Here is a 15,063-nt window from a genome sequence, read left to right on the forward strand (position 1 = left end):
AGAAGCCTTATGGGGGAGCTTGAATTAATAGCTACAATGGAGCAGTATGATATCATAGGCATTACTGAAACATGGTTGGATGAAACTCGTGACTGGGCAGTTAATTTAGAGGGTTATTCCCTTTTTCGGAAGGATCGAGCAAATAGAAGAGGAGGTTTACATTAGAAAAGAGGCGTCAAAGAGGGGATATGATAACTATATAAAAATATATTCGGGGACAGTACAAGGAGCTTTCAAAACAACTATTCATCCCAAGGCAGTACAAATGACACGCGGGCATCCCTTAAGGTTGGGGGTAAGGAGATTTCACCAGCAACAAAGGAAAGGTACTGTAAGGGCAGTTACAATGTGGATTTCATTACCCCATGGAGACTGTGATGGCAGATACAATAGATTTTTTCAAAAAAAGGTTGGACATCTTTTTAGAAAGGAAAAGTATACAGGGATATACCAAGTAAGTAAACATGGGAAGGATGGTGATCCAGGGAGTAATCCGATTGCCAATTCTTGGAGTCAGGAAGGAATTAATTTTTCCCCATATGAGATATCATCGGATGATATGACACTGGGGTTTTTTGTTTGCTTCCTTTGGATCAATAAGGAAGTATAGATATAGAATAAAGTATCTGTCGTCTAAATTTAGCATAGGTTGAACTTGATGGACGCACGTCTTCTTTCAACCTCATCCCTATGTAACTATTTTACAGCGCTACGGAATATGTTGGTGCATTATAGATTAATGATAATAATAATAAAATAATAATGGGCCACAAGCAACAGGGGGAAACAGCCAATCAGAATTTGGTGCCTCAGAGACCTTTTACACATGGAATATTCTGCACTTGTCATTCTATTTTAGTCGCCTAAACGGCTCTTTAGAATGTTCCACTCAACCGCAATGCATTGTGGGATACATTTTTCGGCTTGTCAATTTTATATGTGCATTTTATTTTTTGTTTTGTTTCCTCTTCAGTAAAACTCTGATTTATAAATAGTTAATAATGTCACTTGCCACTTATGTGACAGGGACTCTGCATCTTAGAAGGGGCCATCGTTAGCTATTTCTCCCTCCTTACACAAGAACCTCGATAATCAGAGATGGAGAAGGTGTAGCTAAGTAATAACTAGCAGGGTGCACAGGGGTAAGAGCGCAGGTTCCCTCGGGACCTAACTGCACTTGTAGAGTTTGTTCATCTTCACCACGTCCAGAGAACTCAGCCCGACACGCTGACCAATCAGAGCGCTGGGATTCCCCGTAGGTTCCAGGGTCGGTTTCCCAGCATCACTAGCGAAGGCAAATCTGGGACAAAGCAAGAGGGGGAGAGAGCAGGGGGTGGTAACCCAAATGGGAGAGGGCAGCACCCACTACAAGCCATGGGTCTTCTAATGAGCCACCAGTGCTGAAGCGGGGATATCCTGAAAATCTGACCTGTTTGGTGGCCCTTGAGGACTGCAGTGGGCCGTCCCTGTATTAGAGGCGATTAAATACCACTAACTGTTTTATTTATACACATAATCTTCCACTTGGAATAAAAGTGATCCGTTTAAAATAAATATATATTTATTTACCATTATCCTACATAGAAATATATTTGTTAAATGATTATTACTTAAACATTGAGAAGCATTAAAAAAAAACAAAAAAAAAACAATTCTTGCATCCACTTGGGATGATCGGACATCCGCCCCTTACACTGCCAATCCATTTTTCGCTTGGAAGAAATATAACCCCTCTGTGTGTACATGATAAATAATCCCTGCGCAAACGGCTTTGCCCACGTGTTAAAAGAAACCTTGTGTTTGCTACTTCTAAACTTGTTCATCATCCACTGACTGACGGGACTGGAGAGCCGGCATTTCCTTCTAGTGATTCATTCACATACTTGCCATAGTGCAGAACGGACAGGTAATCGTACGGGACCCCCAGGTTTTGGGTGCTCATCTTGTAGAAGTTGCGCTCTTTGTCTAAAATGAGATGAGAGAGAGGGGGGGGGGGGGAGAGATGAGGACCTTCCTGGCGGTTGGGTGCTTCACCCTACATAAACCAATACCATTATTAGCCTTTATTTGTAAAGCGCCAACATATTCCCCAGCGCAGTACAATGGGGGTACAGAGTGACATCAATTGTATATGTAGAGTGACGCACAAATAAGGACAAGCGCACACAGATACAGGAGGTACTGAGGGCCCTGACCCTGGGAGCTTACACTAGCAGGAATAAGGGAATACAGAAATTAAAGGTAAAGTGGCTGCTCATTGTGAGGGTGGAGTATGGTCCAGCCGCACAGCTGGATCTATTAATGTGTGTGTGTGGGGGGGGGGGGGTGTATATTGGAGGCTGTTAGATAGCATGGAGTTTGGTCCAAGTGAGTCTATCTAAAATAATATGAAATAAGAGTCACTCTAGTAAAAACCAGCACTGTCTACGTCTGCCGGTGATAATCTGAATACAAGGGGTTCAACTTCAAACGTGTCTGTCTGGGTTTATTATGACAACCTGAAGGTGGGGTAACCAGCCAGGAATCCGTTCTGAACCATCTGGAACCAGAGTTGCCCGCTAAGCGTGGGCATGAAGTATGACTACCCATGGTCCGTCTCTGCGCACCTTGGCTGATGTTGATCCAGTTGATGCGGATGTACTTGTCTCGGTCACTCCGGCACTGCTCGTGTTGGAAGCCCAGGGCATGAAGAAGCTCATGTTGTATTATCCCTCGGTGCAGACACCCCGACTTCATTAGGGACACGTCCTGTGCGCCTCCCACCCGTCCGATATATGACCAGCATCTGTGGGAGGACAGCAGAAACGCGTGACGTGCAGGGAGAGAAGGAAAGAGTAGAGAACGGTAGAGTATGAGAGAGAGATTTGGGGGGGGGGCTAAAAGCAATTTTGTTGTAAAAGTGACGCACAGAAGAGGAACAAATTCATGCGCCTCGGGCGCCAATGAATAAAACTGATGTTGATGTGTTGTGGGGGACGTGTCAACTTTTTTTCCACTAAAAAAATAATGATGCCTGGGTGGAGTTAGGGGCAGAATTTACAATATGACGGGGCGCACATTTGAGGGCGTTATATTTTGTACTCGTGTAGTTTGTAGTGTTTGGACTGGAACTAGCCTAGCTAGCCAGTCAGACAGTTAGGCTATGTCTAGTTAGTCTCCCTAATGTGGAGTATGATTTGGTTTGCCTTAAAGGGACAGTGTGCCCCATACTTTTGTTTAGGATGTGGGTAAATAACCCACTGAAGGGTTTGTTAAAGCCTCAAGTACACTGTGTGGACTCTTTCTGACCCAACCGCGAGGCTGTCCTGCCACACTCTATATGTGTGGGAGGGGTTCGATGGGCTCAGAAGTTAGGAGGGAAGGAGCTCCTGGGTTTCTGTAATACTGGAACCATAGTTGCCGTGCTCGTTTGAATTTAGGGAGTCTGTCATTCACTAGGGCTGTTCATTTTTCCATCTGACATGAAAACCAAATTCTATCCCTTTGTGTTCGTGACGGAATCTTTGGGTTTTTCCAGTGAAAATCCCAAATCCGGTGGGCTGAGAGAGAGGGGTAAGAATAGGATGAGAAGAGGGAGAGAGAGGTAAGAACGGGATGAGAAGAGGGAGAGAGAGGGGTTAGAAAGGGATGAGAAGAGGGAGAGAGAGGGGTAAGAACGGGATGAGAAGAGGGAGAGAGAGGGGTAAGAACAGGATGAGAAGAGGGAGACAGGGATGAGAATAGGGAGAGAGGGGTAAGAACGGGATGAGAAGAGGGAGACAGGGATGAGAATAGGGAGAGGGGTAAGAACGGGATGAGAAGAGGGAGACAGGGATGAGAAGAGGGAGAGAGGGGTAAGAACGGGATGAGAAGAGGGAGAGAGGGGTAAGAACGGGATGAGAAGAGGGAGAGAGAGGGGTAAGAACGGGATGAGAAGAGGGAGAGGGGTAAGAACGGGATGAGAAGAGGGAGAGGGGTAAGAACAGGATGAGAAGAGGGAGAGGGGTAAGAACAGGATGAGAAGAGGGGGGAGGGGTAAGAACAGGATGAGAAGAGGGAGAGAGGGGTAAGAACGGGATGAGAAGAGGGAGAGAGAGGGGTAAGAACAGGATGAGAAGGGGGAGAGAGGGGTAAGAAAGGATGAAAAGAGGGGAGAGAGTGGTAAGAAGAGGGAGAGAGGGATGAGAAGAGGGAGAGAGGGATGAGAAGAGGGAGAGAGGGGTAAGAACGGGATGAGAAGAGGGAGAGAGGGGGGTAAGAACGGGATGAGAAGAGGGAGAGGGGTAAGAATGGGATGAGAAGAGGGGGAGAGAAAGGGGTAAGAACGGGATGAGAAGGGGGAGAGAGGGGTAAGAACGGGATGAGAAGAGGGGGAGAGAGAGGGGTAAGAACGGGAGGGGGAGAGAGGGGTAAGAACGGGATGAGAAGAGGGGAGAAGTAGATAGATTTGGGTACATCCGATACACTGCAGCTGTTCTCAATAATCACTGATCCATCTCTTTGATACGATGATTAAAACAATCTTCCATCCCTTGATTGCATCCAATTTACTGTTCTGAACGTCGTATCATGTTTAATTGCGTTGGATTAAAGGGCTTCCCGCTGAGTCATGAACCTGATCGGCCGCCCCAGGTCAGAGAAAGAAGGTAGCTTTGTTACCTCTAAATACTGACCACCTGACCCTCCTTATTGCCTAAAGAAGCCTGGCCAGTCTCGGCCTGAAGGTTTGTATCCTGTATAGAAGTGGGGGTCACAGTTCCTTCAGGAAGTAGCCGTACTGGGCGAATATCAAGTAAGTGCAAAGCTCTAGTAGCCGTATTTGTCCAGCAGAAACACAGAGTCGTTGCAGGTTGTTATACCATTTAGTGGACCGACCCAAGAGTTCTTCATGGATGCAATAAAAGGACACAGAGGTTTCATAACCTCACAGGTATATTGTTCATGTATGCACAATACACAGAACACGAGAAGAAGAAACATATGAAGCTCTGTATACTTTCATTTATTCTACAAAGTGCTTTGACAGCATCGCCTAATATCAGCAAATCTTACGGCTGCGGAATACTGAGACGGCTTCTACATTATTTAAAATATGTATCTGCTTTAAAAGTAGACAAATACTTAAAAAAAAATACATCTATTCTTCTTTAAAGAGGATATTATAACTAGGTTTGTCAGTTAAAAAAAAAAGAAAAAGGCGGTTCTCTTCCCCCCCCAGGAAAATCTTACTATCTCTCCGGTGCAGGTACGGTTACCAGGCGGCTTCTCCAGAAATACTGGGCACAATGGGGAAAGGTGCGACACGCTCGAGACACACACTTCTCCATGCTGTTTCCTCCTCTCCTTGGCCCAACCCCTAGGCTCCTGACACCTCCTGATTGGCTGTATTACCCAGCAGCAGCCAATTAGAATGCAGGAAGCTGCCCAGCCCCCTAGCAACAGCCTTGCTCTCTCCCTGCGCAGGGAGATCCTGTGGCCGCCCAAGCCGGTCAGGTCACTATATCCAGAGAGGTAATTCCGGTATTACACATACATGTCCAGAGAGGTAATACCGGTATACACACACACGTCCAGAGAGGTAATACCGGTATACACATACACGTCCAGAGAGGTAATACCGGTATACACATACACTCCCAGAGAGGTAATACCGGTATACACATACACACCCAGAGAGGTAATACCGGTATACACATACACGCCCAGAGAGGTAATATCGGTATACACATACACGCCCAGAGAGGTAATACAGGTATACACATACACGCCCAGAGAGGTAATACCGGTATACACATACACGCCCAGAGAGGTAATACCGGTATACACATACACGCACAGAGCGGTAATGCCGGTATACACATACACGCCCAGAGAGGGAATACCGGACACATACACACCCAGAGAGGTAATACCGGTATACACATACACGCCCAGAGAGGTAATACCGGTATAAACATACACGCCCAGAGAGGTAATACCGGTATACACATACACGCCCAGAGAGGTAATACCTGTATACACATACACGACCAGAGAGGTAATACCGGTATACACATACACGCCCAGAGAGGTAATACCGGTATACACATACACGCCCAGAGAGGTAATACCTGTATACACATACACGCCCAGAGAGGTAATACTGGTATACACATACACGCCCAGAGAGGTAATACAGGTATACACATACACGCCCAGAGAGGTAATACAGGTATACACGTACACGCCCAGAGAGGTAATACGGGTATACACATACACGCCCAGAGAGGTAATACCGGTATACATATACCCGCCCAGAGAGGTAATACGGGTATACACGTACACGCCCAAAGAGGTAATACCGGTATACACATACACGCCCAGAGAGGTAATACCGGTATACACATACACGCCCAGAGAGGTAATACCGGTATACACATACACGCCCAGAGAGGTAATACCGGTATACACATACACACCCAGAGAAGTAATACCGGTATACACATACACATCCAGAGAGGTAATACAGGTATACACATACACGTCCAGAGAGGTAATACCGGTATACACATACACGCCCAGAGAGGTAAAACCGGTATACACATACACGTCCAGAGAGGTAATACAGGTATACACATACACGTCCAGAGAGGTAATACTGGTATACACATACACGCCCAGAGAGGTAATACCGACATACACGCCCAGAGAGGTAATACCGGTATACACATACACACCCAGAGAAGTAATACCGGTATACACATACACATCCAGAGAGGTAATACCGGTATACACATACACGTCCAGAGAGGTAATACCGGTATACACATACACACCCAGAGAGGTAATACCGGTATACACATACACGCCCAGAGAGGTAATACCGGTATACACATACACGTCCAGAGAGGTAATACAGGTATACACATACACGTCCAGAGAGGTAATACCGGTATACACATACACGCCCAGAGAGGTAATACCGGTATACACATACACGTCCAGAGAGGTAATACAGGTATACACATACACGTCCAGAGAGGTAATACCGGTATACACATACACGCCCAGAGAGGTAATACCGACATACACGCCCAGAGAGGTAATACCGGTATACACATACACGCCCAGAGAGATAATACCGGTATACACATACACTCCCAGAGAGGTAATACCGGTATACACATACACACCCAGAGAGATAATACCGGTATACACATACACACCCAGAGAGGTAATACCGGTATACACATACACACCCAGAGAGGTAATACCGGTATACACATACACGCCCAGAGAGGTAATACCGGTATACACATACACACCCAGAGAGATAATACCGGTATATACATACATACCCAGAGAGGTAATACCGGTATACACATACATACCCAGAGAGGTAATACCGGTATACACATACATGTCCAGTATTACCTCAATTTTTTTACTGGACAGTGTGTCCAAATACAGGACAGTCAGATTCAATACTGGACACCTGGCAAGCCTATGATGACACGGTTCAGCTCCCCTCTTGGCAACGCCTATTCCTCACAACCAGTATGACCCACTTACTCACCCATCTCGGGGACGGATCCTCAGGTAGTCCGGTTCTCTGGTACGGGGTGTGAAGCGTATACACGTGAGAACCATCACCTCGTCCATCGCCGCTCGGATAACCTTCCTCTCCACCGACGCTGAAACGCAAAGCACGGGATGTCCTGACTGTGCCAGCGTGACCTCCTGACCCGGAATGGCCAGGGACAGCCTTGTCGGCGCCTTTTTTTCGCACAACGTGCCGCAATGCATTTTCTTCGCGGCAGGAGTTTTCCGCCTAGTCCGCGGGTAACCCCAGACAGACCGTGGTTTGTGGATAAGAGCAAAGGGAAAAGTCCCTTCGTGTTGCACCCCAGACCCACAGAAAAGTCAAACATAGCTTTTAATCAATTTGCTGAAAATAACATCACATACGCATACAATGCCAGCGTCCTAGTTCTGCACGTGGCTTGTAGAGGACATCTTTGTCATAGCTCATGACGAGTGGGAAGGGTACTCCCACTGATTGATTTCCAATGGGGATACTGACTCTTCTCAATCTACTATATCAGGAGCGGCCAACGCCAGTCCTCAAGGGCCACCAACAGGTCAGGTTTTCAGGATATCTCTGCTTCAGCACAGGTGGCTCAATCAGTGGCTCAGCTGACTGACTGAGCCACCTGCGCTGAAGCAGGGATATCCTGAAAACCTGACCTGTTGGTGGCCCTTGAGGACTGCCGTTAGCCACCCCTGACCTATATAAAATAAAACCAGTCCTGGCTGTCCTTTTGCATTGAGGGCACGTGCTGAGTGTTTTAAACATGCCTTTTCACACAGATAACATGGAATAACGTACTGTAGTTGTCAGACATGATGTACGGTACATGGACCAAACCACCTCCAGATCTTGGCCACAGACATGTTTTTCCTGGGCAGTTCAGAGCATTCCTGGTCTTTTTGATTGCAATGTCCCCTTGTATCATGATCTGAGAACTGCCTAGCAGAGAAAGAAGGCGGGGTGATTACATTATATTACCTTCCTGTGTGTGTGACACTGACAGACTGAGGGACCCTCTCCTGTGTGTGTGACACTGACAGACTGAGGGACCCTCTCCTGTGTGTGTGACACTGACAGACTGAGGGAGCCACTCTCCTGTCTGTGTTTGTGTGACACTGACAGACTGAGGGACCCTCTCTCCTGTGTGTGTGACACTGACAGACTGAGGGACCCTCTCCTGTGTGTGTGTGACACTGACAGACTGAGGGAGCCCCTCTCCTGTGTGTGTGTGTGTGACACTGACAGACTGAGCCCCTCTCCTGTGTGTGTGATACTAACAGTCTGAGGGACCCTCTCCTGTGTGTGTGACACTGACAGACTGAGGGAGCCTCTCCTGTGTGTGTGATACTAACAGTCTGAGGGACCCTCTCCTGTGTGTGTGTGTGTGTGTGTGTGTGTGTGTTTGTGTGACACTGACAGACTGAGGGACCCTCTCCTGTGTGTGTGATACTAACAGTCTGAGGGACCCTCTCCTGTGTGTGTGACACTGACAGACGGAGGGACCCTCTCCTGTGTGTGTGACACTGACAGACTGAGGGACCCTCTCCTGTGTGTGCGACACTGACAGACTGAGGGAGCCTCTTCTGTGTGTGTGACACTGACAGACTGAGGGAGCCTCTCCTGTGTGTGTGACACTGACAGACTGAGGGAGCCCCTCTCCTGTGTGTGTGACACTGACAGACTGAGGGAGCCTCTCCTGTGTGTGTGACACTGACAGACTGAGGGACCCTCTCCTGTGTGTGACACTGACAGACTGAGGGAGACCCTCTCCTGTGTGTGTGACACTGACAGACTGAGGGAGCCCCTCTCCTGTGTGTGTGACACTGACAGACTGAGGGACTGTCTCCTGTGTTTGTGACACTGACAGACTGAGGGAGCCTCTCCTGTGTTTGTGACACTGACAGACTGAGGGAGCCCCTCTCCTGTGTGTGTGTGTGTGTGTGTGTGTGTGTGTGTGTGTGTGTGTGTGTGTGTGTGTGTGTGTGTGTGTGTGTGTGTGTTTGTGTGACACTGACAGACTGAGGGACCCTCTCGTGTGTGTGTGTGTGTGTGTGTGTGTGTGTGTGTGTGTGTGTGTGTGTGTTTGTGTGACACTGACAGACTGAGGGACCCTCTCCTGTGTGTGTGACACTGACAGACTGAGGGACCCTCTCCTGTGTGTGTGACACTGACAGACTGAGGGACCCTCTCCTGTGTGTGCGACACTGACAGACTGAGGGAGCCTCTCCTGTGTGTGTGTGCGACACTGACAGACTGAGGGAGCCCCTCTCCTGTGTGTGTGACAGTGACAGACTGAGGGAGCCTCTCCTGTGTGTGTGACACTGACAGACTGAGGGATCCTCTCCTGTGTGTGTGACACTGACAGACTGAGAGAGCCCCTCTCCTGTGTGTGTGACACTGACAGACTGAGGGAGCCCCTCTTCTGTGTGTGTGACACTGACAGACTGAGGGATCCTCTCCTGTGTGTGCGACACTGACAGACTGAGGGAGCCCCTCTCCTGTGTGTGTGACAGTGACAGACTGAGGGAGCCCCTCTCCTGTGTGTGTGACACTGACAGACTGAGGGAGCCTCTCCTGTGTGTGTGACACTGACAGACTGAGGGATCCTCTCCTGTGTGTGTGACACTGACAGACTGAGAGAGCCCCTCTCCTGTGTGTGTGACACTGACAGACTGAGGGACCCTCTCCCTGTGTGTGTGTGTGACACTGACAGACTGAGGGATCCTCTCATGTGTGTGTGACACTGACAGACTGAGGGACCCTCTCCTGTGTGTGTGACACTGACAGACTGAGGGAGCCCCTCTCCTGTGTGTGTGACACTGACAGACTGAGGGAGCCCCTCTCCTGTGTGTGTGACACTGACAGACTGAGGGACCCTCTCCTGTGTGTGTGTGTGTGTGTGTGTGTGTGTGTGTGTGTGTGTGTGTGTGTGTGTGTGTGTGTGTGTGTGTGTGTGTGTGTGTGTGTGTGTGTGTGTGTGTGTGTGTGTGTGTGTGTGTGTGTGTGTGTGTGACACTGACAGATTGAGGGATCCCCTCTCCTGTGTGTGTGACACTGACAGACTGAGGGAGCTTCTCTCCTGTGTGTGTGACACTGACAGACTGAGGGACCCTCTCCTGTGTGTGACACTGACAGTCTGAGGGACCCTCTCCTGTGTGTGACACTGACAGACTGTGGGACCCTCTCCTGTGTGTGTGACACTGACAGACTGAGGGAGCCCCTCTCCTGTGTGTGTGACACTGACAGACTGAGGGATCACCTCTCCTGTGTGTGTGACACTGACAGACTGAGGGACCCTCTCCTGTGTGTGTGACACTGACAGACTGAGGGACCCTCTCCTGTGTGTGTGACACTGACAGACTGAGGGACCCTCTCCTGTGTGTGCGACACTGACAGACTGAGGGAGCCTCTTCTGTGTGTGTGACACTGACAGACTGAGGGACCCTCTCCTGTGTGTGTGACTCTGACAGACTGAGGGACCCTCTCCTGTGTGTGTGATACTGACAGACTGAGGGACCCTCTCCTGTGTGTGTGACACTGACAGACTGAGGGAGCCTCACCAGTGTGTGTGACACTGACAGACTGAGGGACTCTCTCCTGTGTGTGACACTGACAGACTGAGGGAGCCCCTCTCCTGTGTGTGTGACACTGACAGACTGAGGGACCCTCTCCTGTGTGTGTGACACTGACAGACTGAGGGAGCCCCTCTCCTGTATGTGTGTGACACTGACAGACTGAGGAAGCCCCTCTCCTGTGTGTGTGTGACACTGACAGACTGAGGGAGCCCCTCTCCTGTGTGTGTGTGACACTGACAGACTGAGGGATCCCCTCTCCTGTGTGTGTGACACTGACAGACTGAGGGACCCTCTCCTGTGTGTGTGACACTGACAGACTGAGGGATCCCCTCTCCTGTGTGTGTGACACTGACAGACTGAGGGATCCTCTCATGTGTGTGACACTGACAGACTGAGGGATCCCCTCTCCTGTGTGTGTGACACTGACAGACTGAGGGAGCCCCTCTCCTGTGTGTGTGACACTGACAGACTGAGGGACTCTCTCCTGTGTTTGTGACACTGACAGACTGAGAGAGCCCCTCCTGTGTGTGTGTGACACTGACAGACTGAGGGATCCCCTCTTCTGTGTGTGAGACACTGACAGACTGAGGGATCCCCTCTCCTGTGTGTGTGACACTGACAGACTGAGGGACCCTCTCCTGTGTTTGTGTGACACTGACAGACTGAGGGATCCTCTCCTGTGTGTGTGACACTGACAGACTGAGGGACCCTCTCCTGTGTGTGTGACACTGACAGACTGAGGGATCCTCTCCTGTGTGTGACACTGACAGACTGAGGGAGCCCCTCCTGTGTGTGTGACACTGACAGACTGAGGGATCCCCTCTTCTGTGTGTGAGACACTGACAGACTGAGGGATCCCCTCTCCTGTGTGTGTGACACTGACAGACTGAGGGACCCTCTCCTGTGTTTGTGTGACACTGACAGACTGAGGGAGCCTCTCCTGTGTGTGTGACACTGACAGACTGAGGGACCCTCTCCTGTGTGTGTGACACTGACAGACTGAGGGATCCTCTCCTGTGTGTGACACTGACAGACTGAGGGAGCCCCTCCTGTGTGTGTGACACTGACAGACTGAGGGAGCCTCTCCTGTGTGTGTGACACTGACAGACTGAGGGAGCCCCTCTCCTGTGTGTGTGACACTGACAGACTGAGGGAGCCTCTCCTGTGTGTGTGACACTGACAGACTGAGGGACCCTCTCCTGTGTGTGACACTGACAGATTGAGGGAGCCCCTCTCCTGTGTGTGTGACACTGACAGACTGAGGGAGCCCCTCTCCTGTGTGTGTGACACTGACAGACTGAGGGACTGTCTCCTGTGTTTGTGACACTGACAGACTGAGGGAGCCTCTCCTGTGTTTGTGACACTGACAGACTGAGGGAGCCCCTCTCCTGTGTGTGTGTGTGTGTGTGTGTGTGTGTGTGTTTGTGTGACACTGACAGACTGAGGGACCCTCTCCTGTGTGTGTGTGTGTGTGTGTGTGTGTGTGTGTGTGTGTGTGTGTGTGTGTGTGTTTGTGTGACACTGACAGACTGAGGGACCCTCTCCTGTGTGTGTGACACTGACAGACTGAGGGACCCTCTCCTGTGTGTGTGACACTGACAGACTGAGGGACCCTCTCCTGTGTGTGCGACACTGACAGACTGAGGGAGCCTCTCCTGTGTGTGTGTGCGACACTGACAGACTGAGGGAGCCCCTCTCCTGTGTGTGTGACAGTGACAGACTGAGGGAGCCTCTCCTGTGTGTGTGACACTGACAGACTGAGGGATCCTCTCCTGTGTGTGTGACACTGACAGACTGAGAGAGCCCCTCTCCTGTGTGTGTGACACTGACAGACTGAGGGAGCCCCTCTTCTGTGTGTGTGACACTGACAGACTGAGGGATCCTCTCCTGTGTGTGCGACACTGACAGACTGAGGGAGCCCCTCTCCTGTGTGTGTGACAGTGACAGACTGAGGGAGCCCCTCTCCTGTGTGTGTGACACTGACAGACTGAGGGAGCCTCTCCTGTGTGTGTGACACTGACAGACTGAGGGATCCTCTCCTGTGTGTGTGACACTGACAGACTGAGAGAGCCCCTCTCCTGTGTGTGTGACACTGACAGACTGAGGGACCCTCTCCCTGTGTGTGTGTGTGACACTGACAGACTGAGGGATCCTCTCATGTGTGTGTGACACTGACAGACTGAGGGACCCTCTCCTGTGTGTGTGACACTGACAGACTGAGGGAGCCCCTCTCCTGTGTGTGTGACACTGACAGACTGAGGGAGCCCCTCTCCTGTGTGTGTGACACTGACAGACTGAGGGACCCTCTCCTGTGTGTGTGTGTGTGTGTGTGTGTGTGTGTGTGTGTGTGTGTGTGTGTGTGTGTGTGTGTGTGTGTGTGTGTGTGTGTGTGTGTGTGTGTGTGTGTGTGTGTGTGTGTGTGTGACACTGACAGATTGAGGGATCCCCTCTCCTGTGTGTGTGACACTGACAGACTGAGGGAGCTTCTCTCCTGTGTGTGTGACACTGACAGACTGAGGGACCCTCTCCTGTGTGTGACACTGACAGTCTGAGGGACCCTCTCCTGTGTGTGACACTGACAGACTGTGGGACCCTCTCCTGTGTGTGTGACACTGACAGACTGAGGGAGCCCCTCTCCTGTGTGTGTGACACTGACAGACTGAGGGATCACCTCTCCTGTGTGTGTGACACTGACAGACTGAGGGACCCTCTCCTGTGTGTGTGACACTGACAGACTGAGGGACCCTCTCCTGTGTGTGTGACACTGACAGACTGAGGGACCCTCTCCTGTGTGTGCGACACTGACAGACTGAGGGAGCCTCTTCTGTGTGTGTGACACTGACAGACTGAGGGACCCTCTCCTGTGTGTGTGACTCTGACAGACTGAGGGACCCTCTCCTGTGTGTGTGATACTGACAGACTGAGGGACCCTCTCCTGTGTGTGTGACACTGACAGACTGAGGGAGCCTCACCAGTGTGTGTGACACTGACAGACTGAGGGACTCTCTCCTGTGTGTGACACTGACAGACTGAGGGAGCCCCTCTCCTGTGTGTGTGACACTGACAGACTGAGGGACCCTCTCCTGTGTGTGTGACACTGACAGACTGAGGGAGCCCCTCTCCTGTATGTGTGTGACACTGACAGACTGAGGAAGCCCCTCTCCTGTGTGTGTGTGACACTGACAGACTGAGGGAGCCCCTCTCCTGTGTGTGTGTGACACTGACAGACTGAGGGATCCCCTCTCCTGTGTGTGTGACACTGACAGACTGAGGGACCCTCTCCTGTGTGTGTGACACTGACAGACTGAGGGATCCCCTCTCCTGTGTGTGTGACACGGACAGACTGAGGGATCCTCTCATGTGTGTGACACTGACAGACTGAGGGATCCCCTCTCCTGTGTGTGTGACACTGACAGACTGAGGGAGCCCCTCTCCTGTGTGTGTGACACTGACAGACTGAGGGACTCTTTCCTGTGTTTGTGACACTGACAGACTGAGAGAGCCCCTCCTGTGTGTGTGTGACACTGACAGACTGAGGGATCCCCTCTTCTGTGTGTGAGACACTGACAGACTGAGGGATCCCCTCTCCTGTGTGTGTGACACTGACAGACTGAGGGACCCTCTCCTGTGTTTGTGTGACACTGACAGACTGAGGGATCCTCTCCTGTGTGTGTGACACTGACAGACTGAGGGACCCTCTCCTGTGTGTGTGACACTGACAGACTGAGGGATCCTCTCCTGTGTGTGACACTGACAGACTGAGGGAGCCCCTCCTGTGTGTGTGACACTGACAGACTGAGGGATCCCCTCTTCTGTGTGTGAGACACTGACAGACTGAGGGATCCCCTCTCCTGTGTGTGTGACACTGACAGACTGAGGGACCCTCTCCTGTGTTTGTGTGACACTGACAGACTGAGGGACCCTCTCCTGTGTGTGTGA

The 15,063-nt window shown here is 50.6% G+C and overlaps 1 protein-coding gene across 5 annotated transcripts in view; it reads right to left on the reverse strand.

Moving 5' to 3' along the window:
• Nucleotides 1–15,063, reverse strand: part of LOC142464163 (embryonic protein UVS.2-like) — a 29,576-nt gene that overhangs the window by 4,759 nt on the left and 9,754 nt on the right. For all 5 annotated transcript variants that reach the window (XM_075567454.1, XM_075567457.1, XM_075567456.1 and 2 more), the window contains exons 4-8: nucleotides 8,348–8,488; nucleotides 7,535–7,652; nucleotides 2,607–2,785; nucleotides 1,884–1,965; nucleotides 1,173–1,300 (exon numbers count right to left, since the gene is read on the reverse strand). In XM_075567454.1, the coding sequence (XP_075423569.1) occupies nucleotides 1,173–1,300; nucleotides 1,884–1,965; nucleotides 2,607–2,785; nucleotides 7,535–7,652; nucleotides 8,348–8,488 (648 nt within the window). The remainder of the gene's footprint in view (nucleotides 1–1,172; nucleotides 1,301–1,883; nucleotides 1,966–2,606; nucleotides 2,786–7,534; nucleotides 7,653–8,347; nucleotides 8,489–15,063) is intronic.

This window comes from Ascaphus truei, chromosome 12, assembly GCF_040206685.1.
Source record: "Ascaphus truei isolate aAscTru1 chromosome 12, aAscTru1.hap1, whole genome shotgun sequence".
Lineage (NCBI taxonomy): Eukaryota > Metazoa > Chordata > Amphibia > Anura > Ascaphidae > Ascaphus > Ascaphus truei.